General features: G+C 41.2%; 2 protein-coding genes and 1 non-coding gene across 4 annotated transcripts in view; 1 reads left to right on the top strand and 2 right to left on the bottom strand.

Annotated features, from left to right (window-relative positions):
* The window catches only part of ARHGAP45 (Rho GTPase activating protein 45), a 93,519-nt gene extending 76,225 nt beyond the window's left edge, over positions 1-17,294 (top strand). The window contains exons 19-22 of one of the 2 annotated variants that reach the window (XM_075282883.1): positions 446-669; positions 5,556-5,784; positions 13,492-13,588; positions 16,703-17,294. In XM_075282883.1, coding sequence (XP_075138984.1) covers positions 446-669; positions 5,556-5,784; positions 13,492-13,588; positions 16,703-17,052 — 900 coding nt within the window. In that variant the 3' untranslated portion in view covers positions 17,053-17,294. The remainder of the gene's footprint in view (positions 1-445; positions 670-5,555; positions 5,785-13,491; positions 13,589-16,702) is intronic. The other variant, XM_075282874.1, reaches the window with a different exon arrangement.
* Positions 17,295-17,383: 89 nt separating this feature from the next.
* On the bottom strand, positions 17,384-27,048 carry POLR2E (RNA polymerase II, I and III subunit E). Its single transcript, XM_075283677.1, has 7 exons — positions 26,904-27,048; positions 23,023-23,197; positions 21,974-22,089; positions 20,856-20,936; positions 19,479-19,537; positions 19,163-19,241; positions 17,384-17,621 (listed from the first exon to the last, which is right to left on the bottom strand). The coding sequence occupies exons 1-7, from the start codon at positions 26,958-26,960 to the stop codon at positions 17,556-17,558; spliced, it is 633 nt and encodes a 210-aa protein (XP_075139778.1). The 5' UTR covers positions 26,961-27,048; the 3' UTR covers positions 17,384-17,555.
* On the bottom strand, positions 25,169-25,302 carry LOC142190945 (small nucleolar RNA SNORA66). The gene has a single exon (XR_012714583.1). It is a non-coding gene; the product is annotated as a small nucleolar RNA SNORA66 (small nucleolar RNA).
* Positions 27,049-27,070: the final 22 nt, after the last annotated feature.

Below are 27,070 nucleotides of genomic sequence, written 5' to 3'. Positions count from 1 at the left end.
CCTTAAATTGCGCCTGTTGCTCCCTGAAGCCTCTGAAATCAGAGACAGAAGGGAACAGGGAAACATGAGTAATATACATATTTTTTTTTAATTTAAAAAATTGTAACGGGGCCAACTGGTGAGTGACATGAAACTGTGGGGTTCCAGGAGGGGATATGAAACTGTGAGGGCAACTAGAGTTGGGACATTATACTATGGGTTTACCAGGAAAGGGACATTTTTACTGTGAGGGCAACTGGAAGGGGACATTATATCGTCAATATAATTTCTGAGGGGCCACTGGAGGGGACAGGTTAATTTGTGATGGCTATTATATTATATTATATTATATTATATTGGGTTAGTAATTCCATTATTATAAATTCTACAATGAAATTGCCCTACTAATACATTCACTAACCAACATTTACTAACCATGAATAACATCAGCTTGTTACTTCTACAGCTCCCAGAACCTCTAATGCCATTCCGGCTCTATAATGGTTTAATGGGGCTTGCAAAAGAGAGTCTACGTGATTCTGAAACTGGCAAAGCATCTAGGCTTGAGAACAAAGGGGCAGAAACTGAACCAGAGGTACTGGCCATGGTGGAAAGACTGAAAGAACTGCTACAGGACCTGCCATTTGAAAACAGAGTCACACTGCAGTACTTGGTAAAGCATTTGTGCAGGTATGTCTACTGTATAGGTGCAAGATAATAAGGAATTAGTTGTTTCTTTAGAAGAAAGAAAGTAGTAAAAAGTAATGGTAAAATCTGATTTGTTTGGAGCCACTTTGCATGACGGGGATACGTTATGATATCTTGGCCAGTTTACCAATCAGTTTCTACATGGCTGCCTCTAACTAGATTTTTTCCATACAATAAAAAGTTGGCTATAATAATCTGTCTAAATATTTACCCTTTACCCTACATGTATTTCGCACTTTTTGATATACCGTATATACTCGAGTATAAGCCGACCCGAATATAAGCCGACCCCCCTAATTTTACTCACAAAAAACTGGGAAAACTTATTGACTCGAGTATAAGCCGAGGGGGGAAATGCAGCAGCTACTGGAAAATTTAAAAAATTAAAATGGTCGGAGTTTTTGGGTGCAGTAGTTGCTGGGGAAGGGGAGGGGGTGTTTTGGTCATCTGTCTGCCCCTTCCCTGAGCTTGAGGACTGCTTCCACGCCCCCCCCCACCCCACACACACACTTGGAATTCAGCCTGGCTGAATATAAGGAAATCCAAAATAGAAGTTGATTCCAGCCAGGTTTCGTGGAAAATTGAAAAATTCTTCTTTATTATTTAAAATAACATAACATGTATGACAGCACACATCTCAACAGGACTAGTCAGACTAGTCTGACGCCCATGCTCCTGTTGAGATGTGTGCTGTCATACATGTTATGTTATTTTAAATAATAAAGAAGAATTTTTCAATTTTCCACGAAACCTGGCTGGAATCAACTTCTATTTTGGATTTCCTCATTGTCAAGCTCCGAGCCGAGGGAGTGTATTCCGAGCTGAGCTTCTGAATTGGGTGGAAAAAAACTACATGTTGGAGATTGATTTGATGCTGCAAGTTGGCTGAGTATAAATTCCGTTTCCCCCATTTCCTCTATGCATGGCTGAATATAGGGTATCTGCAGTGCTCCTTTTAACCCCTATATTCAGTAGACCGAGTACTCTCAGACACAGGGATACCTAATGTGTTTGTGTTTCGCAGTAATTTTCTACTTTTGTGTCTATTCTAGGGAAAGGAGGGATTTAGAACTTTTAATTTTTTTTTATTTTTTTTTTCCCACTATTTTATGGGAGATTCTATACATTGATATTGCTGCTGGTCATAGACCTCCCCCCATAAAAAAAAAAAAAAAAAAAAAAATTATTTTTTTTCTGACTCGAGTATAAGCCGAGGGGGGCCTTTTCAGCACAAAAACTGGGCTGAAAAATTCGGCTTATACTCGAGTATATACGGTAAGTGCATTAGAGTAAAAATTATTATCTATTGGTTTGCATATAAGGGGCTGAGTTACTGATGGATTGTTATAGAGACATAAAGGAGGTGGCCTGTGTTGAGCTATTGGAGAGCAATTAGTCGGTATAGGGTTCTTGCATAGGGGCCACTTGCTAGTTGTCCATACCTTGTTGTGACCAATAATGTAACATGCAGATACACATTGGTTTTTAAAATTGCAGCCTTTTCACTGCAAATATTTTTCTGCAATGTTTGGATGGGATAAGCCAGAATAATCCCATCCAGAATTTGCAGGTACTGTGAAACACAGCACTTTTTGCCATAGGGTCAGTTCACATTGAGTTTTTTTATGCTGAATTCGCCTGAAAAAACACCTCTCATTCATTTCATGGGAGTCATTTGCAGTTTTTTTCCATTAGCAATTTTTTTCAGTTAGTGGGGAAAAAAAAGCGACATGACCTAACTTCTGGTGGATTCCGCAGCCGAGTCAGCGCAGCGCCCGCGGCTCGAGACTCACTCCTGATTAGTCCCATTCCTCCAGACCTAATCAGGAACTGAATGCCGCGATGGAATGCCGATGCACTGCAGCAGCATAAAAGCCGGCGGCGGAAAAGGAAGAGAAATTGCCCCTCTCCCCTTCCCGTGAATGGGGCCTAACAAAATCCAACTGGGTTTAGGTTTTGGGTGGGTTTCCCTTTGCACTAGTCTGAAGATAGTTATACAATTCCAATTAAAAGGATGACCATTTTAGGCCCATGTTCGGGAATAGAGCATGTTTGACTGCTACAGACATATTGCAGAAAAAATTGTACTTTACAGTATCTCGCAAAGTAAATGACATATCATTTCATGTCATCCACATATTTCAGGGGAATAAAGCTGCAGAAAATCTGTGTTTTCAAAAATACTGTGGAATTGCAAGCATTTTCCCAATAAACGTGTTTTTGCATTTTTAAACTGCTTTTTACTATACAGGATTATAGCTTTAGGCAGCGCTTTGAACAGAAAGTTCAAGGAGTTTTCCACCGCAGACTTTCTGTTACAATTATATCTATAGGAAAGCTGCCGGCGTTTCCGTAGATATAATTGACATGCTGCGATTTTCAAAACTGCAATGAATCGCATGAATCCCATCCACTTTGCAAGTACTGTAATGCAGCTTTTTTTTAATTGCAGGTTTAGCTGCGTTTTTTTTTTTTCCGTCAAAGCCAAGAATGGCTAGAAAAGGAATGGGAAATATATAGGAAGCTTCTTATATGTATCCCTCCTGCTCAATCTACTCCTGGCTTCGGCTCAAAAAAACCCCAGCAAAATCTGCAACGAAAAAAAGCTGTTTCTGCAACGTGGGGCTTTAGCCTAAGGCTGAGGCACAGGGAACACAGCTTTTTTTGTTACATATTTTGCTGTGTTTTTCTGAGCCTAAGTCAGGAGTGGATTGAGCAGAAGGGAAACGTATAAGAAGCTTCCTATATATTTCCCATTCCTTCTGTAGCCATTTTTAGCTTTGGTTGAAATAAACCGCATCAAAATCTGCAACAAAAATGCTGCATTTCTGCAATGTGGGGCCTCAGCCTTGCGCCTCCTGCATACAAATGGCACGGATGTGGTTTTCACTGACCTATACATTAAAAATGAATTGACAGGGCTGTAAATGCAGACAGATATAGGGGATGTATAGGACAGATATAGGGTATGTATAGGACAGATATAGGGTATGTATAGGACAGATAGAGGGTATGTATAGGACAGATAGAGGGGATGTATAGGACAGATAGAGGGTATGTATAGGACAGATAGAGGGTATGTATAGGACAGATAGAGGGGATGTATAGGACAGATAGAGGGGATGTATAGGACAGATAGAGGGGATGTATAGGACAGATATAGGGTATATATAGGACAGATATAGGGGATGTATAGGACAGATATAAGGTACGTATAGGACAGATATAGAGGATGTATAGGACACATATATGACCTGCTCAATAGTTTTCAGCTCTTCAATTTGGCCCAGATACACAGCCACAAAAAGAATGGCTGTATATATGGGTCAGTTGAAATATATAGGTCTGTACTCTTATCCACAGTTGTAGATAAAGAGTCCGGTCATGTGCATTGCAGGTTACAACTCAATGTGCCTCATATTAATAGCAGTTAACCCTATCAAGGCCCTCACATTAACCCCATGTGTGCTTTACATAAGGGACACTGATATGTGAGACATATGGAGGTAATAAGTGAATATCTTCATTATATAGGTCCTTTATTAGTACCCCCATATGTCTCACATATCAGTAACCCTTATGTGAGCCACATAGGGGTTAATGTGAGGGACATGATGGGGTTAACTGCTATTAATGTGAGGCACATGGAGTTACTAAAACTAAATTAATAACCCCAAATGCCTGACAAGAATAGTTAGTAACACACACGTACCTGGTGTTTTTACTTTCACTTTGCTCCCCGGAGCTTCCTCTCCTCCTCAGGGCTGCAGACGGCAGGAGCTCCTCACGTGTAGCAGCAGGTCCAGGGAGCCCTTATCCTGTGCAGTGAGAGGCTCACCTCTGATTGGTGGGCAGGGAGAGAAGGGGGCGTGTCCTACACAGCAGCTCTACCAGAGCACTGAAAGGACGCTCTCTCTCAATTTTAGTGTATGAAAGTTGCGGGCGGGCTGGCTGCCGTGCCAGCAAAATATGCCTTGCCAGTCTTGGCACGCGTGCCAGGGGTTGCCGACCCCTGGTCTATAGTACCGCCAGGCCATGGACGAGTACTATCAGGAGGGGAGGGAGGTGTTCCTCACCACTCTCACACTGTACAGCGCAATAGACGTTACTGTGAGGAAGAGCGTTCCTAACTGACTGTCAGAAACGCCCTTCTGACAGCGAAGAGCTACGGTAACGGCACCGATAGCTCTTCACCGGGGGCACAGAATGTGAAAGCCGATAGTGCGCTAAATTCAGTGCACTGTCAACTGTCTAGCAGTGTGTAAAACCGCATATGCCCCAGGAGATGAAAGGTCCTCTTTAAATATTATGTTCACTTTCCTTTTTGTTATTTGCTTTCATTGATCATTGTTGTATTATACACTGTTCTTTCTTACACCTGGCGTCTTAAAGGTGCTGTGCCATCTATCAGCAAACTCCTTAGCTGTTCTTGTTAATTATATTTACCTGAAAATGTTAATAAAACATTCAAAATAAACGTCAGCACATACCATGTTTGTTATCCTCTTTGGAGTGCAATTCATAGGTTTTACAGATGCTAATTTGTCCACTGACTTGTCCAGATATAATTACAACATATTAAATATCATATTTATATTTATTGTAAACTAAACCTTGTAAAAGATTCCACAGTCCACATACTACACATTAAAGTAATGGGCTACTTTATGATTCTGGGAATTGTTTGGCAATTTGTTTGCGATCTGAACGAACATAATATTAGTAACTTAAACATGTTGAATAGGGTATGACTTCCATCATTATAGCTACACTTTAAGGTGCAATGTTATAGTTAATTTTCTGTAAATACAGGATGTGCTAGATGTGGGGCATAAGGATGGTTAATGGTGATTTTGTTTTTCTTGCAGAGTTTCAGAGCAAGAGCAAATCAACAAGATGAGCCCTAGCAACCTAGGCATCGTTTTTGGGCCTGCACTGATGCGACCACGTCCTACAGATGCTACCGTTTCTCTGTCATCTCTTGTGGATTATCCTCATCAAGCACGGATTGTAGAAGCACTTATTGTCTTCTTTGACAAGATTTTCCAGGAGACTCCTTTATCAATGGATAAGTTATCAAGAACAAATGATGATGATGTAAGCATATTGAGCAGGGGTTGACACCTTCAGAACTCCAGCTGTTGTGAAACTACAGTTTCCAGCATGAATACATGTTCTGCTATTCTCGTAACTGTCACAGAAGTGAATAGAGCTTGTTGGGAGTTTTAGTTTCATAACAGCTGCAGTGCCAAAGGTTACCTATCCCTGATATATAAGAACCTGCCAAATATATTACCTTAACTATTGAATTTTAGACCACTGTTGATTCCATGTTGCTGTACATTGGATGGTTTACATACAAAAGATGTAAAATACTGACAGCGACCAACTAGTGCAATGTTGTAGAAGGCCCTGTCTGCAAAGGCTTACAATCTATGAGGAAAGGGTGATAGAGGCAGTAGATGAGGCTGCTGGTTTACCTACAGTCATATATTATTGAATTGAATATCGATCAATGAAAAATTAGGGCCTGAACAGGGGCTTAACTACTGGAGTAGTAGCAGTAGTGGCTGCCACAGGGCCCGAGACCTTAGGGGGCCTGGTGAGCCCCTGATGTTTTTTTTTTTTTTTTTTTTTTAATAGGCTGTTACCTGCTGGAGTAACTCTAATTTCAGATCTCACTCCTGCAGTGAAGCTATGCAAGAAGAGAAAAATGGGTGGGCCAGACGGGTGAAGGAGGTGTGGTTTTCTCAGCAAACTTGAAACCACGCCTCCTTCACCCATCTGACCCGCCCCTCCTTCCCTGCCTGTGTGCCTTCATTGCAGGAGCGAGATCTGAGAGGCAGTGAAGGAGAGGTGAGCCAGACAGGTGAAGGAGGCGTGGTTTTTTCAGCAAACTTAAAACCACGCCTCCTTCACCCATCTGGCCCGCCCCTCCTTCACTGCCTCTCAGATCTCGCTCCTGCAATGAAGCCACACAGGAGGGAAGGAGGAGCAGGTCAGACAGTTGAAGGAGGTGTGTTTTTCTCGGCACAGCGCTGCTCTCCTTTTGCCATCCCCCAGGCTTCCAGGACGCCTCCAGTAATAGGATACAAGGACCAGAGGGATGCGCTCTGATAGTCTTGGAGACTAGACCCAGCGTATAAGACGACTCCCGACTTTGGAGAAAATTTTCAGGGGTTGAAAAGTCGTCTTATATGCCGGAAAATACGGGTAATGACAAAATTAAATTGCTAAAGCGTAACTAAACTTTCGGACAAGTTTTGATTCCTGGCAGTATTTGTGTCATACATAAATATTAATTTTGGATCATTTCTGTGAAATCCTGCATTGTTTCACTCTTTCCCTTGTTTCTGCATTGAGAGCTGTTCCTGCCTCTCACTGAATGTTACTGTGTAGGGGAGAACATGTAAGAGGCAGAGAAAATGAGGGTAGTGGAGGTTCATTTCAAACACTATCTCGGACAACATAAAATGTGCAAATTTGATTTTTATGTGATAGGAAAAAGGAAATTCTCTCCTTTCATGGGACACTACAATACATTGCATTGCTCTCTCAATTATTTCCAGAGATATCACTAGTTGAAAAAATAATTGGGTTTACCTGGAATCTTACTTTACTTGAGTCCGAAGGCAGCACAGAAGGCTCTGTATCCCTGCCTTTTACTCTTCCCAGTACCAGCCCACCTACTTAGCAATAAAACAGTTAATTAGCATGCTTAGTAGTATAAGAATCCCCTTTCCTCTATCTCTTTGTGTTTAAAGGTTGATTTTTTTTTTTCTTGTATTAAATTTGGCGTATATGCTGTGCTGCCTGCGGACTCAAGGAAAGCAAAATTCCAGGTAATTTTTTCTTTCCTATTTGCCCTGCGGCAGCACAGAAGAGACCTAGTTAGCTTCCTAAGGGGGAAAAGATCATCGCTTGAAAACTGAAGTAAGCACCACTGTACCAAAGGCTGGACCCTCAGAGTTTATGTCCAGGCAATAGAGTTTGATGCAAGTAGTATAAGAGCTCCAGGAAGCAGCATTACAAATATCCAGGATAGATACTTGCACATGTCCAGCCCATGAAGTTGCAGTGGAACATGTAGAATGTGCTCAGATAAAATCTGCTGATTTATAGGATTCTAGAAGTTTCCATCCCATTCCTAGTGCCTGAAAAAAGCACAAACAGATTTTCCTCCTCCCTTAATTCTTCAGTTCTGTCCAGATAGATAAGAACAACGCTCTATACATCCAGAGTATAGAAACGTATCTGCCCACACTCTCCTAAGCAACAAGCCCCGCCTTCTTCCTAGGTCTTTTAACACTAACCTGGGAGGCGGGGGCAGCGAGGCGAAGAAGAACGAGAACACCACGCACTGGACCAGCCATCTCTGCAGGTAAGTGGACACCAGGGGGGACTAAGTAGCCAGAAGATTTAAAAAAAAATCCTCTGGCTACTTAGTGATTAAAAAAAATCACTACACAGCGTGGATTCTAACAATTAAAGCGTTCAATTGTTAGATTCCATGCTGTATAGTGAATAGGATATAGGATTTTTTTTAAAATCCGATCTCCGATTAGTAAAAAAAATCCCATTGACTTGTATTGGGAACTGAATTGGGATCGAATGAAAAATGATTGGAAATCGGATTTCAAAATCGATCCTGAAAAGTCAAGATCGGCTCAACCCTAGTCATGGTATTAATGGAGGCCATATGTAATTTTCAGACCTTTCTGAAAGCTGTCTTGTAGGAACTCTAAGACATTAGGAATTTCTACTGAATGGAATTCTGAATTGCTGAGTTAGGAATAGCATTTGGGACAAGATTCATTATAGGCCTAAAAGTCAGAAGACTCAGAGAATTCAAATAAATTAGAAAATTCCTGTTTTGATTTTTGGGTTTCTTCTTAATAGACATACAAAATTTCACCCAAGAAAAATATTTTTATCCTCCTTATCAGCCATCTGTTCATCCTCAGAAGAATGAGTGGAGATATTGCAGATATTAGAAGAGTAATATTGTAGAAGATTAGCAGCAACTGTAACTCATAATATCTGTCACTATCTGCAGTCTATCCACACATGGGCGCTATTAATTCAGAAACCTATATCTCCATAGAGAAATCGTATTGTATAACTATGGCCTCTATGCTTGTGAGTGACCCTGTCTGAACCCTGAATAGCTGCAATTGACACTACAAGCAGCTGTGGGTTCACTCACAAACACAGAGGCCATAGTTATACAATATGATTTCTCTATGGAGATATATGTATATGAATTAATAGTGCCCATGTGTGGATAGACTGCAGATAGTGACAACTACCATGAGGCACAGATTTGTATTATGATGGTAAAATCATGGGCCATTATAATAAATAGCCGACCATTAGATTTACCAGTGATGCTGTGCTGCAAACTACACGCAAGTTTTATCATAGGAATTGTATCATATGTGCGGCTGTACATAATTACATATATACATCACAGTATTATTTTTCACTATTAGTGGACTGTGTTCCTTATTAAAAGTTACGTTTTAGATATTTTTCCTTTGTTTTTGTTGTTACTACCTAAACATCAATATATTTTTATCATTTCCCATTTTTCATTTTCACTTAGGAATCAAAGCTGTCTGAAAGTTTAGTTACGGTTTAAGTAAGATCTAAATCATATCAATATTTGGTGTGAACAACCCTTTTGAGGAGGAGTCTTGGAAGTGATGATATCACCCCCACAGAACCCTGATCTCAACATAAAGACACAGAAGGATTTGAGGCAGCCTACATCCACAGATCATCTGTGGTTGGTTCTCCAAGATGTCTGGAACACCCTCCCTGCCTGAAATGATGCTGCTTTATAGCAAAGGGAGGGGGGGGGGGGTGTCACACCAAATAATGATAGGATTTCTCTTTTGTTTATTAATTTTGCTTTTTGTTAATTGACAAAAATAAACTATTACTACTTCTGTTTTTGAAAGCATTCTTACTTTGTAGCATTGTTTCCACACCTGCCCAAAACAAAGGACTGTACATCTGTTTAGATATGTTTCCAAGCAGCTCCCAGAACATGCATATGCATCATACACATTATAGTGCCAATATTTGAAGTGTGTGAATCTACCATTAATACACAAGCTAAGTCATTACTATACATAAGTATTAATGGGGTTTTGCCCGCATCAAAATCTTAAACCAATTTTATGCTGTTGTCAGCGTTGTGACATAGTGATCATGCTTTTTAGTAAAGTCTTATCTTGCTGTTGATAAAATCAACTTTTAACATGTTATTAAATAAACTGTAGAGTGAAACGGGAGCACCCATTGTAGCCTCTATTGTCACCATGCATGTCAATCTATATGTTTCGAGCAGTGCTATGTGTCAAGTACAGGTAAAAATGGCCGATCTGGTAGGTGCAGCCACACTCTAAGTGCATCAAAGTGCTTATTTGCATATGGATAAAAATCTTATTTTCTCAGCAGTAAAATTGTACCTTAACACAAAGAAAGTATGTTCAATAGGCTATTAGATGCCTCTACAACTACATATGAGTGGTTAACAACCAGTTTTGGTGGTGGTAGACTCATTTAGAAGAGGTTTCCCATCTCCCTTGTTTACCTGCTTGCCAACTTTCAGATCCCCTCATTTCCTTTTTCTGCCAGCAAGCTGGTGGGTGGGCTTATTGGGATTTATCATTTAAGTGCAATTGCCTGACCTGACAAACAGCTCCATTACCTTGGACCCATCAGTCAGATAAGAACAGGAAAGAACATCACCAGTCCAGCCACTTATTGCTATACTGGAGAGCAAGGAATCTAGGCAACAATCTGAATAATCTGCTTTATCAGGAAAACAAAGCAAGATTTGTAAGGGAATGTATTAAGTGAAACCGTTTAGTTAACATAAGCTACCCGTTATAAAAGGAGCCATGTGATGGATCCCTTTAAAGGGCACAGAATAACCAACATACTTCTTTAGGACTAGCTCTCAGGTAGTGTTTCCCAACCTCTTCAGACCCAGGGCCCCCCTGGGAAAAATAAAGACCAAAAAAAGGCAAAGTGCACATGGTCAGAAAAGACGCACTTAAACTATCTAACATGTGCGCAACATTTAACAAGGAGGTGGAACTACATCATAAATAGGCACCACAGTAATAGTATCCTAATAAAAGGTGCACCTGCAAAAAGTATGTCCATAAAAGGGGCAGATGACAAATAACCCCCGTTGTCTTCTGTTGGTAAACTTGCATTCGTCCGTCTGCAACCCCCTGTGTCTTAAGGTTTTTCCTTTCTGACTTGAGTCCCCTCTGTAGCTGTTGTCTTCTCTAGGTGAGATATAGTGCTTCTGTGACAACTGGTATGTGAGTGGTTGGCAGATTCCCTCTCAAACCTAGCTCAAAATGCCACCTGAAGGTTAAGGCCCCACGTAGCAGTCCGCAGTAAAAATGCACTGTGGGAAAAACCACGGTGGAAACGCATTACAGTTTTTCCCCACAGATCTTTTCACAGAAAGTCTGCAAAGTATAATTAACAAGAAAGCCGGGTTAATTAAGAAATAGCTGCGAAGATCAAAGAATGAAACCTATGCCTAGAATAGTCTTACTAAAGGCTTGCTTATTTAAAAAATGATCTAGTCAATGATAGACTCCCTTTCAGTAGAATCTGCTTGAAGAAAGGTCAGAGCACTTCTTTTTTTCTGTTAGCTTTAAAAAAAAAAAAAAAAAAAATCAGCTAGCAGAAAAAAAAAACATGCCTACCAATGCGATGAATGGTAGGTAGATTTCAAAGGAAAAAAGAAATCAACCTCAAATTCCTCCATGTGAACATAACAAAAAGAGAACTTTTCATCACCTCTGCCAAGTCCAGTTCCTTACATAATTTAAAGTGTGAACAATTTTGTAATATACTTTCATTAACCTATCAAGCTTCCTTTTAATAGAAAACAGGCTGTAAAGTTTCCATTAGCATTGATCTAACTAAGTATTGCCTGGAAGAATCCGTCCATACACCTACACTCAGTGTAGTACATAGGCTGAAGCATTTACCACAGTGGGGGCGGTCACTTTGAATATCTACATCTCCAGTTTTATACCATCTAGAAAATGGTTCTGGTATCACAAGAAAGCTTTAAAATGCTGCCAAGCTTGGAGTACTAGCTATAAAAGAATTAGTTATAAATACAGTCAGGAATGTGATTTTATATGCAGCATGAACTGCTGTATATTAAGTTCTCAGCATTCTTGTGACACCAGAACCATTTTCTAGGTAGTATAAAACTGGAGATAGTCATTGGATGTGACCATCCCCCTTTGGTAAATGCCTCAACTCTGCATATTCACAATACAAATGTGACTTTCACTAGCCACAGCTCCGTTAGAGGGTTTCTAAGGATAATGTTACAGTCCGTTTTAGAATAAATAATAAGTTTGATTAATAAAAATATATTACAAAGATGCACAGCAAACACTCCCCCGACACAATATTGAAAAAAAAGGAAGTTAGACTTTATTAGACACTGCTCCACTGATTCTAGCACAGTTGGAATTTTTCTCTAGCCCCCACTGTTCCGAAGCAATTGATGCTGTTAGACTTGGTTCCTGATATACTGTTTGGGTAAGTTCACACGGAGGCTTTTGGAGGCCCCCTCAGGTTTCCAATCCAAAAACCATGCAGGTGCGACTGAAAGCCAGTGCACTGCACCAGCATCCAGCCACGCACTCTGCTCCGGATTAGGCCCAATGAATGGGCCTTGTCCAGAGGAGGGAGTTTCTTCAGACTGAATCGTGAGGTGACTCGGCCTGAAGAATGAGCACCTCGCTTCTTTTTTTCCGGGAGCCGTCTTTTTGATCAGGGTTTTCAGGCCTCAAAACCCTGACCAAAAAACCCTGTGCGAACTTACCCTTTAGGCTCTGTACTATGATGAAAGAAGTGTCAGGCAGGAGCAGACAAGGGGTGTGATTCTGAGGTCTGACACTGGCAACCTCTCATTGAATATCTGAATCACGCCCCCTCCTTTCCTGCTCCTCACAATATAGAATGTACACCAAAATTAACTGCACTGATTGCTCAGGATTGGTGAAGGCTAAGAAAAAAAAATTCAACTGTAGTGAAACAGTGGAGCATTATCTATTAACAGATACTATTTATACAGTTGGTCCTCCTTGAAGGCAGTCCACCACCTCTCCCAAGACTGCTGTCACCACCATGTTACAGAGCACATTACAATAATAAACATACCTTTGTTACGTATGTCAGCTTTGTAAATTTGGAGAAAAACAACTTTAGTCTTTTGCAAATAACGCAGTTGGTGTACTGGGGGCAGGTCTTCAGCCCTGGGAGGCTTGCTCTTGAGTGCACCAAGTTTTTCTCCAAATCCACACAAGTGACTTACATAAAAAAAAGGTGTTATTTATCACTGTAATGTGCTTTGCAATGCAGTTGAATAGTTTGGGGGTTGGTGACTCACTTTAGACCACTTAAAGTGATTTTGCATCTAAAGTGTAGTTGTAAGAAAAAAAGAATTGAGGACAAAGAGAAAAGATGCAGATTTTCGCATTATACTCTCACTTTGACCTGTGAAACAAGCACCATGGCTGGAGGACACATGGGGAAGGATCACAAAATCTCACCCATGTGCTGACTAAAAGAGTGCAGCATAAAGTATGAAAGCTGCAAGAGGCCTGCCACAAAAAACACACTTTAGTGTATTTCATATTTTAGTATTACCTTGCAGCTAATATCTTACTGTCCCTGATGTTGCAAAAATGCTGTGTGTGAACCCACCCCCATCCTAATTTGGTTCCTTACCTTTGTTCTGTGCAGGATGCCTCTTCACCGGGGAGTGTTCCCAAACTTCAAGTCACTGTTGAAGAGGAGGCGGCTGAAGTTGCAACTGATTTTCAGTCTACAGCGTTCAGAGGTGAGTTGCATCAGTGCTGTACTAGTGTGGAGAGCACCAGGGGCATGAAATATATGTCTTTGTACATTTAGAATAAAAGACAGGATCAAGTGCAATATAATTTTATGTTTATTTTGGCACAGCTGTAAAAGTCCTTAGTGAATGGAAAACCAGTACATACTATAACAGTTTTCAATGGCGGTCTTAATAAAAGCCCCAACTGGAGCCATGAGAAAAGTGGCTCCAGAACAGAGATCTGCACCAGGCAGAAACTGATGTAGCTTTCTATTATTAAAACCCACCGCTTAAAATAATTAATGTTGGGCAAAGGAGTCTACGCACCGCAAACTTTCACATAATGCACAGATGTGCAAAACAAAGGCTATGCCTTACATTTGGCGCAGCGTGTGTCTAACTTAAAACTGTGCACATATGGTGTGACAAATTCAATAGAAAACCAGCAATAAAAGAAGGCATGGCCAAAGCAGACAATATACGTTAAGCCACATTTATAAGTAATGACCAGGGCCGGTTCCAGGTTTGTGTGGGCCCTTGGGTGACAGAGCCCCAGTGGGCTCCTTTTGGAGTAACACATGCCCACTGCAGCATAAAACAATTGAAATTGGGTGTTTTTTTTGTGTTTGTTTGTTTTACTGAGGGCGACCTACTGGAGTGGAGTGTATTACAACCTGTTCGGACATCGGAAAGTAAAGAGGATTTGAGGTGGACATCTGCTTCAGATTTTTCTTTATTTTCTTCCCCCGGTTCACGGTACAGAACATCAGCATTCTGTTGCAGCTTTCCATTGCTGATTAGGCCCAAACAAATGAGTCTAACCAGTGGGGAGACTCAAGCCACAGCCGCTGAATCAGATGCAAGAGTCTGCAGGAGGCTTTTTTTTCCCCCTGCTTCCTGCTTCAATTAGTTTCAATAGGAGGCAGAATGAGGGAGGAATCTGCTGCATGTAAACTCAGAGTAGGGGAGTATAACCTTATACTCCCCTACTCTGAGTTTACATGATAAAAAATTTTTTGGGTACGCTACAAAAATATTGATAATCTAAAATAATTAAGAAATCTGCTGCAAAATCAATGCCAGTTTCCACCATGTGAACAGGGCCTGATACTGTAATTAGTGCCACTAAACTGTGGTCCCCATGCAGCACTATGTGCTCCGTAGTGGCCCCCAGAGTATAATAATTAGAGATCCAGAAGTGATTAAAATAACAAACACTTATACTTGCCTTACCTCACCTGGGAATCCTCACTCCTCCTCTGACTTGCGACTGAGGTCACAGGCCCCAGTCGTCACTGCTGGGGCCTGTGATTGGGCCACAGTGGTCACGTGAGGTGTGATGACGTCATTATGCCGGTGTGCCCCATGTGACTGCTAGGGCCAATTACAGACCCAGCATTGACTTCTTGAGCGTCTGACCTCAGTCACTGGCCAGAAGACCTCCAGAGTGGACCGGTTAGAAAAAAAAAATAAATAAAATAAATAAAAACGGTTTTGCTGTGGAGAGCATAAAACACTCACCGGCGCTCACGACCGTTATCTGTGGCAGCCCCGCCTGCCAGTGTCCGGAGATGACTCTCAGCCTGCACTGTGAACAAACAAACACCGGGGATCCCTGCATCCCGCGATCAACCTATACGTCCTTTGCGATCTACCAGTAGATCGCAATCGACGTATTGGGCACCCCTGTCTTAGAGGCTCTGCACACGACATGGCCTCCAGATACCAGACATATAAATCTGCACTTCAAAAGCCACATTGCACTTCTCCCCGTCTGTGTCCAAACTGCAGTTTATGCCCCACATATATGACACTGGTGTACCCAGGATAATGTACTTAATGTAATATGTGGCTATAAACTGCTGTTTAGGCACAGAATTAAAGGAGAGCCATTTTTGAGGGGTTTCTATTGTACTGGTACGTTAGAGGCTCTGCAAATGCGACATGGCACCTGAAAACTATTCCAGCAAAATCTGCCCTGCAAGGAAGAAAGGAACTAGTATGAGGCTTTTTATTGTCACATGCCACAATTTTTATCCACACATTCCATATGAAATTTTATGGGTGCCATAATGCTGATCTGTCCCCACTTGATCTGTAGATATGGCATATGTCTGGGTTTACTGAAAAGCAGCGCCCACAGCAGAAAACTAAGTATGCAATGAAATTTGTTGCAGTAAAAAAATGCATTAAAATTGCTAAGGGTGAAGTCTGCTAAGAATATGGCAACGCAAATTTACAATCCATACTCCAGTTTTCATCCACGTCATCAGAGTTCGATTTTGTAAAATCTCATCTACTTTGTTGGTAATGTGATACATTGTGGATTTTCCATGTACAATGTAACGGCAGAAAATCTGCATATCAGCTATAAGTGAATATTACCTGGAGGGGGTTTTGGTGGTGGGGTTAAAAAAATAAAAGCAGAAACTGCACATATTGAAAATGGCCTTGGAGCCAGGCACAATGTAAGGCCTGTTGCAGATGACCCTGGCCGTGTTCGGTGTGCTATCCATGTACCGCATTTCACAGCTAGCACACTGACACATTAATTTCAATGGGCCCGTATACACGATCGTGAATTCCGTGGTCCCATGTGTGGGCCGCAAAATATGGAGCATGTCCTATTCCCTGTACTATTTTGCAGCCCTTGCTTCCGTGGATCCTATTCATTTAATTAAAGGAGCCACAGAAGCGTAGCCTGTGCACGGGCAACACTTGGGGACATACCCTGTTTACCAGCATGCTTTTAACTCACGGCCAGCCGATTGCAGCACGGTTGGCCATGAGTTAAAGCCTAAATAAGTGGCTTTTTAGAGTAAGAGCAGAGGGCAAACACCATTTGTCATTCTGTTTTTGTGCAGTGGAGCAGTTACACTGCAGAGTCGGGTAATGATTTCCATGCTTGAAACCGGTTTCTAGTTTTTATTTTCACTTCCAGCAAATAGTTCTGTTTCCTGAGGACTACTGCCAAGCACTTGTGTATATACTTTATTGGTATAGTTCCTAGCTTCTCAAAAGCCTTACAGACATACTGTCTTCACATCTATATGGGAGTAAATGTATATTAAGATACCTGGCTGCATTTCAGTTTTTAAATTTTTTTCCCATTACTTTCAGCATCAATTGGATCATCTGTAGATTCAGAATCTGAGTCAGATGGTGGGGACAGCCCTAGCACATGGAAAACCATAGACCCATGTGCTCAGTTTTCAAAACAGCCCAGTCAAACCAGCACGGACGACATCCCTTACATTGGAGCAGATGCACAGTCTGAATCGGAGGAAGATAATACACCAAGTCAAGGAAATCTAGCTGAAAACAACACAAATCAATCTAACAATGTACTACTGACTACTCAATTTCTAAGGACCCCTCTGCACTGCTATCGTCCTCCTCCTGTCATCCGTATGGTACAAGGAAAAACTGCATTGAGCTCCTCAACGGACTGTTGGCCACAATTTGTTTAAGTGACTGCAACTTCCTCTAGCATTTTACACCCAAAGTGCTTTGCGAAGCAAAAATTAATAAATTCAAATGAAGGGCGTCAAGTGATTCTCAATAAAAACAGCAGCTTTCAGCTTTGTGTGTCCAAGAAATCCAGTAATCTGAATATATATCTTCAGTAGCGATGGTACAAGGAACAGGCTGCTTACTAACAGCAGTGCAGAGACTGAAAGGACATGTGAATTTGTGTGTGGAGTTTATAAATCTGGTAGTGTGTGTAACTGCTTAAAGAAGTCTTCAGAAAATAAACCAATAAATAAGTTTTGTCAAAATACATTTAATTAGTGTACAGGGCACAAAAAAAAGTCACTTTATAAAAGCTAAATATAGGCACCTGTGCCACTGGAAAGAAATGCATATACAAAGAAATGCAGATAAAATAGAATCACTGTAATCTTCACACATGTAGCTTAATAACTAAAAGAATCTTCAGTCTAATATTTACTCCAGGCGGCCACAGGAAACCTCATTGCACCAAGCGGTATGTGATGTAGCGGCCAGCAGTCTCACTGGGACGAATGATCTTTACCACCTGCAAGACAGCAATATAATGAAAATAAAAATCTGCCAATTGTGGCCAAAAACACTATGTATTTACTAGAGATGAGCGAACACTATTCGAAATAGCCATTTCGAATAGCACACTCACATAGAAATGAATGTGGAAGTGTGCTATTCGAAACTGCTGTTTCGAATAGTGTTCACTCATCTCTGATATTTACCCAGCATCGCCATCACTACATGTTAAGTATAGTCTGTCAGCATGACAAATAAAGAGCTCTCCCTGTATGACTGAACTTGGAGACCACATGACTCTGAATCCACTGAACATTAAGTTAAAGGCTATGGACACAAGACAAATGCTCTGATGAATTTCCTCTCTCCCGTGCTGACATATAATGATGTTGAGGATTATTGGTCTTCATCCTCTTGCACAATTTTTGTAGTTCACACTTCTCTTCCGGCACAAGTCTGTATGTGCTATACTCTCGATACAGACAGGTTGTGCAATCGTCCTCACTTTCATCCACTGAGCATTATCTCCAACACAAAGAAGGAAGGGGAAGAGCAGTCAGCCAGAAGCAGTATAATGGAGGAAGTGAGCGGTGAACGCTGGAGAGTATGGGGTGGACAGGGGGTAGAGAGAGAGGAGTACTGGTGGGCTCCTTTCTCCGGAAACAGCGAAACAGGATGTCACCAGGAAATATATTTTTAAAAAAAAAAAGTATATTGTGTGACCGCCCCAAGGGTGTAAATTAGTAGTTAGGCGGGGGCAGGGGATTTAGCTTAGGGGTAAAGTTTTCATTTATCCCGGACAATCCCTTTAAATATAAAGCTTCACATTAAATTATTAAATTCTGTCACATGGTGATACAGTCTTTATAAGAAGTTAGTGAGGTGATCATGCAGTTCATCTATACCAGTGATGGCGAAACAATGACTCGTGTGTCAAAGGTGACACACCAAGAAATTTTGGGTGACGCATTGAACCACGTGGCAGCCACAGGGGCACACTTTGCAGCGACCAATGGAATAAACCAAAGGCGCGGGGGGAGTGGCAGCATTTTTTGTTATATTTGCAATAAGCAGCTGACCACGCTCCAGTCGTGCCCGCCTCTAGGCAGCACTACACTTACGTCGCAATGGTGAAGAACGCTGGGTGCTATGTTCAGCGTCCCAGTGTTTTTCAGTGTTGGCTACAGCACACCCTGGAGGTGGTAATGGAGGGAAGCCAAGAGCGTGGACAGGTGAGTAAAAATTATCGGCCACTTCTCTGTGTGGGAGTGGGGAGAAGGGGGGGGAGGGAAGGAGAGGGTCATATATATCGGATGGCCTTTAAAAGGGGTCATATACTGCGTGTGTGGTATACAAAAAAAAAAAAAAAAAAAAAAAAAAAAGGGACACTGTGTAGGGGTCAATAAAAGAAGTGATGGGACAGCCAAGATAAGCTAGGGTTTTTTTTAAGCGTTTTGACACGCCGTGGTCAAAAGGTTAGTCATATCAGTACTTTATACTATGATCCAACGAGATTATAACTGCACCGATAATGAGAATCAAAAAAAAAATCCTTACCTGACCCCTCTTTAAGCCAAAATATCTTGCAACTGGATCTCCAGCCTGTATACGAGGGAGCTGGGATTCTCGGAGTTTACTAAATAAACGGTTAAGGAATATTCAGGGAAAAAGAACAACTCACTTAATTTTTACACCCCCCCCCCCCCCCACACACACACACACACACACACACACACAGATGCCCTTCTCTTGGAATATGTTTTTACCACATCTGTTAAATGGATCCACTAAGGTGATCATAGGTAACATGATATGAGAATAGTACTAAATATGGCTAAATGTAATTTGATAAAAACCCATAAAGAAAGGATACTATCTTGCTAGCAGCTCAGTGACTTCATCCTTTGTCATGACTACATGTTCAGGAACCAACTAAAGGAAAAACAAAAAACAAGGGTACAACATAAATAATGGCGCAAAGCATACATGGTATATAAATCATGTGCTCCGTGACCCAAAAAGACTGGCTAATAAATGTAGTTGCTAAGTAATGTGAATTTATTCATCTTGTAGCTCCTCCACATATCTCCGCAAACTTCTACCACTAAAACAGGAGTTTACTGTAGATCAACAGATACATGGCAATGCAATAAGCATTGGGATCTGCTGTACAAAGTACCGTAAGATTCAAGAGACCAGGCAGCCATAAGTATTGGTTATATAATAGGAATTTCAGCCAAATACATTCATGTATGGTAGCAAGCTTCCCCTAGTTTTGGATTCATGCATCATAATAGAAATCCTTCATAAATCACACCATTCTCAAAACAGTACCCCTTAAAACCCTAAAACATATCACTGGAATTAAAATAAAACTGAGGTGAAATTTAAACATTTATTTCTCAAAAATATGTTCATTTAGAACGAATATTTACACATCACGCAAAGGGTTAAAGCCGAAAATGCATCCATCAATTTGGTATGCAATATCTCATAGGTGGTCACAATCTGCTGTATGGGTCTGGAATAAAACAGCGCTATTTGGCTTTTAGATGGCAGATTCTGCTGAAATAATGTGATGAAAGAACTTAAAACAATATAACACAGCGATCACACATACAGTCCTGGTGTCATTTAACAACTATTCCCATCTATGGCCAGGGCCCTACAAAAGTGGATGGGATTCTAGCAAATCCCATCCATACAGTGCACAAAAATATGTGAAGCAGAAATGCTGGGACTTCCAAAACCTTTGCATTTTTGCAAATCGCAGCATGTTAGTTATACCTATGTAAATGACAGCGGCTTCCCTACTGGTATAATTGAAACAGAGATTTCCTCTGAAAACTTTCTGTGAACGCACTACAGAAAAAACCTGATGCATTTCTGCCTCTTTTTCCCACAGCGCTTTTCCGCTGTGGTGCCTTAGCATATGCCAGTTTTTGACATTGAGGAAATAGTAAATTTCACCCGGTATTTCTGGAAAAGAACTTGGGAAAAACAAAAATGAAAAAGCCCAGAGTATGTTTTTGAAAGAAACAGGAAAAAAAAACAACTGCAAGACAAAGAGCTGCAATGTATTTAGGGCTTTCCATACTTTACTACCGAATAATCCAAAAAATGTGGATGCAGCCAGAACACCAGAAAAGTAGAAGAACTAAGTACAGTAACTTGTCAGATTATTCATCACTAAGATACAAAAAATATTTCAACAGTAATATCCAGGCTTTCAGCAGCTGTCTGAACTTACCTCATGTTCGGTAATGTTTATCAGAAGCTCCTGCTGCAGAAATTGCTCAAGGATGTATTTGGGAGCCATGTCCACCAGTGACTAAATACATAAAAAAGATCATTAGACTTCAACACAACTCAAGTGCCCACAAATATATTGAAAATAGGTGACTATGAGGACTGCCCCACCCGGTTTCCCCCCCACAATTAGGCAAGTTGAGATGGATCATATTTTTTACATTTGGCTTTATTATTTGACTACAGATTTTTTTTTTACCCCATTTTCTGTTCATGACTATTGGGCAGCCATCTTGCCTAAGGGCTCGTTCACATCTGCGGCCCGGCACTCCGTACTTAGGTTTCCGTTTCCTGCCTAAAACACAGGCAGGAGACGGAAACCTGCAGGAGTCTCTCTCACCCATTCATTTGAATGGGTGAGAGAGATGTCCGGCCGTGAGCGGCGGTGAGCGTTTTAGGCTCTCCGCTGCGAAACCGGGTTTTATAATCTGGACACAGAGTCGGACATGCAGTACTCTGTGTCCGGATAAAAAAATCCGGTTTCGCGGCGGAGAGCCTAAAACGCTCACCGCCACGCACGGCCGGACCCGGTCTATGGTTTCCGTCTTCTGGCATGCAGAAGACGGAAACCATAGAACGGAGACCCTAAACGCAGGTGTGAACCCAGCGTTAGATGCTGTTACAAGCATTAACAAATATGCTCTATGGGAACCAGTCGTGGACACTCTGTAACCTGTGCAAAAAGTCATCGTGCAAGTAGGGAGAGGAGAGCTGGGACCATCACAATGCATAACGGGTTAATGTTATTTTTTTTGTAAATTAATAGTTCAGACGACTATAACTACAATCAGAAGTGTCAGATTATTATGAGGGTCACTGGTTGGAAGGAAAATTAGTATTTTTTTGATATAGGTAGTAATATGGGGGGGGGGGGGGTTTTCAAGTCATTTCCTGATAATGCATTACAAAAGAAATTTTTTTAAGTGTCAGAAGCTCCATCGTAAAGTCCGTCAGATACACAATGGAACCCATTATAGTCAGATCTTTCCAGCTCTGTTGATACCAGTCATTACACTGAGCAGATGAAAACTGTGGCTATCATAGGAAATCTAAACATACCTGCTTAGCAGATGGAGTCATTCCTTGCTGCACCACAATGATCGCTCTGGTTATGTTTTCTTCCTGCATCCTCTGACAGTACAATTTGATGGTCTTTATTCCAACCTTTGGTTCCTCTAAAAAGGAGACAAGCAAAGGCGCATTCACATTACGTTAATGATCTCCATCTGACAGATTGCTTTTTGCAGCTGTACAGTTTATATCAGTCAGCAATCGTATACATGCTAATGTTAATAGCTGCTGCTGCTGAGTGTCCATTCCTGTCTGCTTACTTTAATAGCCAGCATAGAAGCATATCCTACCACACTTTTCTCTCCCAAAAAAGGATTCATCATTTTTTTGCCCCCGATGTATAACAGATACAAACGAATTATGCATCTGTTTGAAACAATTTTTCATTTACACCAATTATACTCTGGGGTCTCCTCAGACCTCTCCATGACCCAGCGTTGTGACAACCACGTGACCAAAGTGACAGCTGATGCCCCTGGAAGCAGCTAGAAAAAGCACGTCTGGGTGATGTCAGGGACGCAGGTGAGGCGAGTTTAGCTTTTGTATAATAGCACTTTCAGATCAGGCCAAACTTGTTTGGTATTCATCAGGGTGCCATGTTGTATGTAAAAAACAGATCTGTTTTTTTAATATAAAAATGGTTTCATATTTGTACCTGTTTTTCAAATAAAAAAAATAAAAAAAACGGCTCCTTTAAACAGATCTGCTGAACATACAGCAGAAACATGATATAAATGGACCCTACCGCACATAAAATCTGTAAGGGTGGGGCAACATGGTGGCTCAGTGGTTAGAACTGCAGCCTTGCAGCTCTGGAATCCTGGATTCGAATCCCGCTAGCAACAACATCTGCAAGGAGTTTGTATGTTCTCCCCATGTTTGCGTGGATGTCCTCCTATTCTACAAAGACATACTTAAATGAAGAAAAAAAAAAAAAAAAAAAAGTACATTGTGATCCCTATATGGGCTCACAATCTACATGAAAAAAAAAAATCTGTAACGGTCATCTAATCACACATTATGACAATATCACTTACCAGGGAAAAACACAAACATCTGATCAGTGGGATCATCATTGTGAGCCACCAACACAGTAAGATCGGTTCGCCGGGGTCGGCCTTCACTTGGCTTATCCCCAAACTGTCCCTTGAATTCATCCAATGTCTGGTCCAATTCATCTTGTGTCACAAGGTAACCTCGGTCATGGCACAACTGAGCATTTAAAACAATAAAATATATTTATACATATTTATATCAGGGTTGAACTGAAGTAAGACGTTAGACGCCAAAGCAAACACACATCCATATATATATATATATATATACACATACATATATATATATATATACACACACACAGTCCTATGAAAAAGTTTGGGCACCCCTATTAATCTCAATCATTTTTAGTTCTAAATATTTTGGTGTTTGCAGCAGCCATTTCGGTTTGATATATCTAATAACTGATGGACACAGTAATATTTCAGGATTGAAATGAGGTTTATTGTACTAACAGAAGATGTGCAATATGCATTAAACCAAAATTTGACCGGTGCAAAAGTATGGGCACCTCAACAGAAAAGTGACATTAATATTTAGTAGATCCTCCTTTTGCACAGATAACAGCCTCTAGTCGCTTCCTGTAGCTTTTAATCAGTTCCTGGATCCTGGATGAAGGGATTTTGGACCATTCCTCTTTACAAAACAATTCAAGTTCAGTTAAGTTTGATGGTCACCGAGCATGGACAGCCCGCTTCAAATCATCCCACAGATGTTCAATGATATTCAGGTCTGGGGACTGGGATGGCCATTCCAGAACATTGTAATTGTTCCTCTGCATGAATGCCTGAGTCAATTTGGAGCCGTGTTTTGGAGCATTGTCTTGCTGAAATATCCATCCCCGGCGTAACTTCAACTTCGTCACTGATTCTTGAACATTATTCTCAAGAATCTGCTGATACTGAGTGGAATCCATGCGACTCTCAACTTTAACAAGATTCCTGGTGCCGGCATTGGTCACACAGCCCCAAAGCATGATGGAACCTCCACCAAATTTTACAGTGGGTAGCATGTGTTTTTCTTGGAATGCAGTTTTTTTTGGACGCCATGCATAACGCCTTTTTGTATGACCAAACAACTCAATCTTTGTTTCATCAGTCCACAGGACCTTCTTCCAAAATGAAGCTGGCTTGTCCAAATGTGCTTTTGCATACCTCAGGCGACTGTTTGTGGCGTGCTTGCAGAAACGGCTTCATTTTCATCATTCTCCCATACAGCTTCTCCTTGTGCAAAGTGCGCTGTATTGTTGACCGATGCACAGTGACACCATCTGCAGGAAGATGATGCTGCAGCTCTTTGGAGGTGGTCTGTGGATTGTCCTTGACTGTTCTCACCATTCTTCTTCTCTGCCTTTCTGATATTTTTCTTGGCCTGCCACTTCTGGACTTACCAAGAACTGTCCCTGTGGTCTTCCATTTCCTTACTATGTTCCTCACAGTGAAAACTAACAGGTTAAATCTCTGAGACAACTTTTTGTATCCTTCCCCTGAACAACTATGTTGAACAATCTTTGTTTTCAGATCATTTGAGAGCGGGCTGTCCATGTTCGGCGACCATCAAACTTAACTGAACTTGAATTGTTTTGTAAAGAGGAATGGTCCAAAATCCCTTCATCCAGGATCCAGGAACTGATTAAAAGCTACAGGAAGCGACTAGAGGCTGTTATCTTTGCAAAAGGAGGGTCTACTAAATATTTATGTCACTTTTCTGTTGAGGTGCCCATACTTTTGCACCGGTCAAATTTTGGTTTAATACATATTGCACATTTTCTGTTAGTACAATAAACCTAATTTCAATCCTGAAATATTACTGTGTCCATCAGTTATTAGATATCTCAAACTGAAATGGCTGCTGCAAACACCAAAATATTTAGAACTAAAAATGATTAAGATTAATAGGGGTGCCCAAACTTTTTCATAGGACTGTATATATATATATATATATATATATATATATATATATATATATATATATATATATATATACAAACAAACTTCTCTATACGCCAAACATTTTTTTCCCTCTGCAAAACACATCCAAAGGGGTTAGTCAAGTTTTATAAATAGAAAAACCCTCCTATATCATCCCTACCTATAACTAAAGCACAGGACTGTTATGGAGTTCATATATTGTTGTAGAAGGCATTACAAAACCCTAAAGAAGGACTTTTAAGGTTGAAAATATACCTTCTACAATTCATTTTGCAAACGTGTTCCCCTTGCACCTGCAACCTCATGCAGAGCTAGTGATCTAGTTTGCAACCCTGAACATTTTTTCTTAACCCCTTCCTGCCAATAACGCTTTGTAATTTTCATATTTGGACCAGCCCCAGAGGCTATTTTTTTTTCCTTTGGGGGATCACTCTGATCCTGCACTGCAATGCCTGTGATCAGAATGAACTACCTGGTTACTCAGTTGCTATGGCAGCCACATTGCAGGAGACCGGCTGCCATCTTTAACGACCCGGCATCCACTGTACTATTAAGTAATCTAATCCCAGATAGATCCTGCATTCAGCTGCAATAGGAGGATCTGAATGCAGGATGGGCATGTTTAGAGATGATGCAGCAGTGCTCAGTAATGGAAGAAAACTCCCCATTTGTAAATATAAAGAATAAATGTACATTTTCTCTACATGCCTGGGGCTCTGACGCATAAAGGTATTGCTTTTATTCTGCTAACAGCATCTACAGCACTATGGGAGCTGTGTACAGTAGCTGGGGCACAGATAGACTCCCTTTAAGGGGTTGTGCAGGATTGGAAAACATGGTTGATTTGTTCTTCTCAGGAAGTGACCTCATGTGCATTGATCACATTGCAGTTCTACAGCTCAGTCCCATTAAAGTGAATTAAACAGAATCACAGCAACTTGGTGTGACGTCACTTCTTGAAAAGAACAACTCAGACAAGTTATCTAATCTTGTAAAACCCCTTCAAATTACTTGAATCAGTTTCCTTCCATGCTGGAAGTTAGCTATGATTGACTGCTGCCGTCCAGTTCTACCATTCTGCAGGCTAAATTCTCGTTCACATCTGCGTTGGAATTCCGTCCGGGGGAGACCGCATGAGGACCCCCCCCGAATGGAATACCGAACGCAGCTGCAAAGCGGTGTGCCAGTGAAAGCACACGGACCACATATAATGAGGTCCATGTGCTTGCTGCCAGATCTCCGCAGGGAACATGCAGACAGGAAAGTAGTTCACAATCTACTTTCCTGTCCGCATGATTGGTGAGGGCAGCTCGTGGCAAGCACACGGACCCTATTATAGTCTAAGGGGTCCGTGTGCTTTCACTGCACAGTGTGGACTCCCAACACAGAATACCAAACGCAGATGTAAACAAAGGGTAAGCTCCCCGAACTGAATACAGAACACAGATGTGAACCAGGCTTTAGTGTGAACCCAGGCTAAAACAATATAACTGTACTGAGCTGTGTACACAAACAATGCTACAGATGTCAGAAATTGGAGACAAATAAGTTTTTTATATTTTTCCAAAATAGTCAAATTGAGATTCAAATCGAAAATGGTCTCTAAGGTTGGAAGAGAAAAAAAACCCCATTAAAAAACAGATCTGTCTCAGATTTTTTTTTAAGGACACTACTGCTTGCCATTTTAGCAGACAGTAGCCCAGACTTCCTAGACCCTGGGATAAATGTGATATAACTTCAGTACATCTAGTTTGAGCTAAAGATTTTCGACTTGCGCTAGGTACAAGTCTCATGTTGCGTTAGTGCGGTCCTAAGAACTTGCAGGAACCATTACAGACTTGTGAGACCACAAAGTAGATGTCCAGCCTTGCACGTCGTTGTGTAAAGAGCTATGGTGGACACATGGCCTGTGCAGCGAACTGCTCGCTCACCTGCATGATAGTCTTCCGGATCTTCCATAGCCGGTAAGTCTCCTCCTCGTCATCCATGTCTGATCTACGCCACGCTGCTTCACCAGCCCGGAATACTGCTGCCTCCTCTCACACCACGAGGCCTTCCTTGTTTGAGATGTCCTGCGCACTGCCTGTCGACTGTGAAG

The sequence above is a fragment of the Leptodactylus fuscus genome, chromosome 1, assembly GCF_031893055.1.
Source record: "Leptodactylus fuscus isolate aLepFus1 chromosome 1, aLepFus1.hap2, whole genome shotgun sequence".
Lineage (NCBI taxonomy): Eukaryota > Metazoa > Chordata > Amphibia > Anura > Leptodactylidae > Leptodactylus > Leptodactylus fuscus.
This window is presented reverse-complemented; position numbering and strand designations above follow the sequence as displayed.

What these genes read in the sequence shown, in the direction of transcription:
- POLR2E (XM_075283677.1), bottom strand. Translation starts at nt 26,960, where the DNA reads ATGGATGACGAGGAGGAGACTTACCGGCTATGGAAGATCCGGAAGACT. An exon ending in GATGTTTGTGTTTTTCCCTG is followed by an intron (nt 22,090 to 23,022) that starts GTAAGTGATATT and finishes TCTCCTTTTTAG; the next exon opens with AGGAACCAAAGGTTGGAATA. An exon ending in TAAACATTACCGAACATGAG is followed by an intron (nt 19,538 to 20,855) that starts GTAAGTTCAGAC and finishes TTTTTCCTTTAG; the next exon opens with TTGGTTCCTGAACATGTAGT.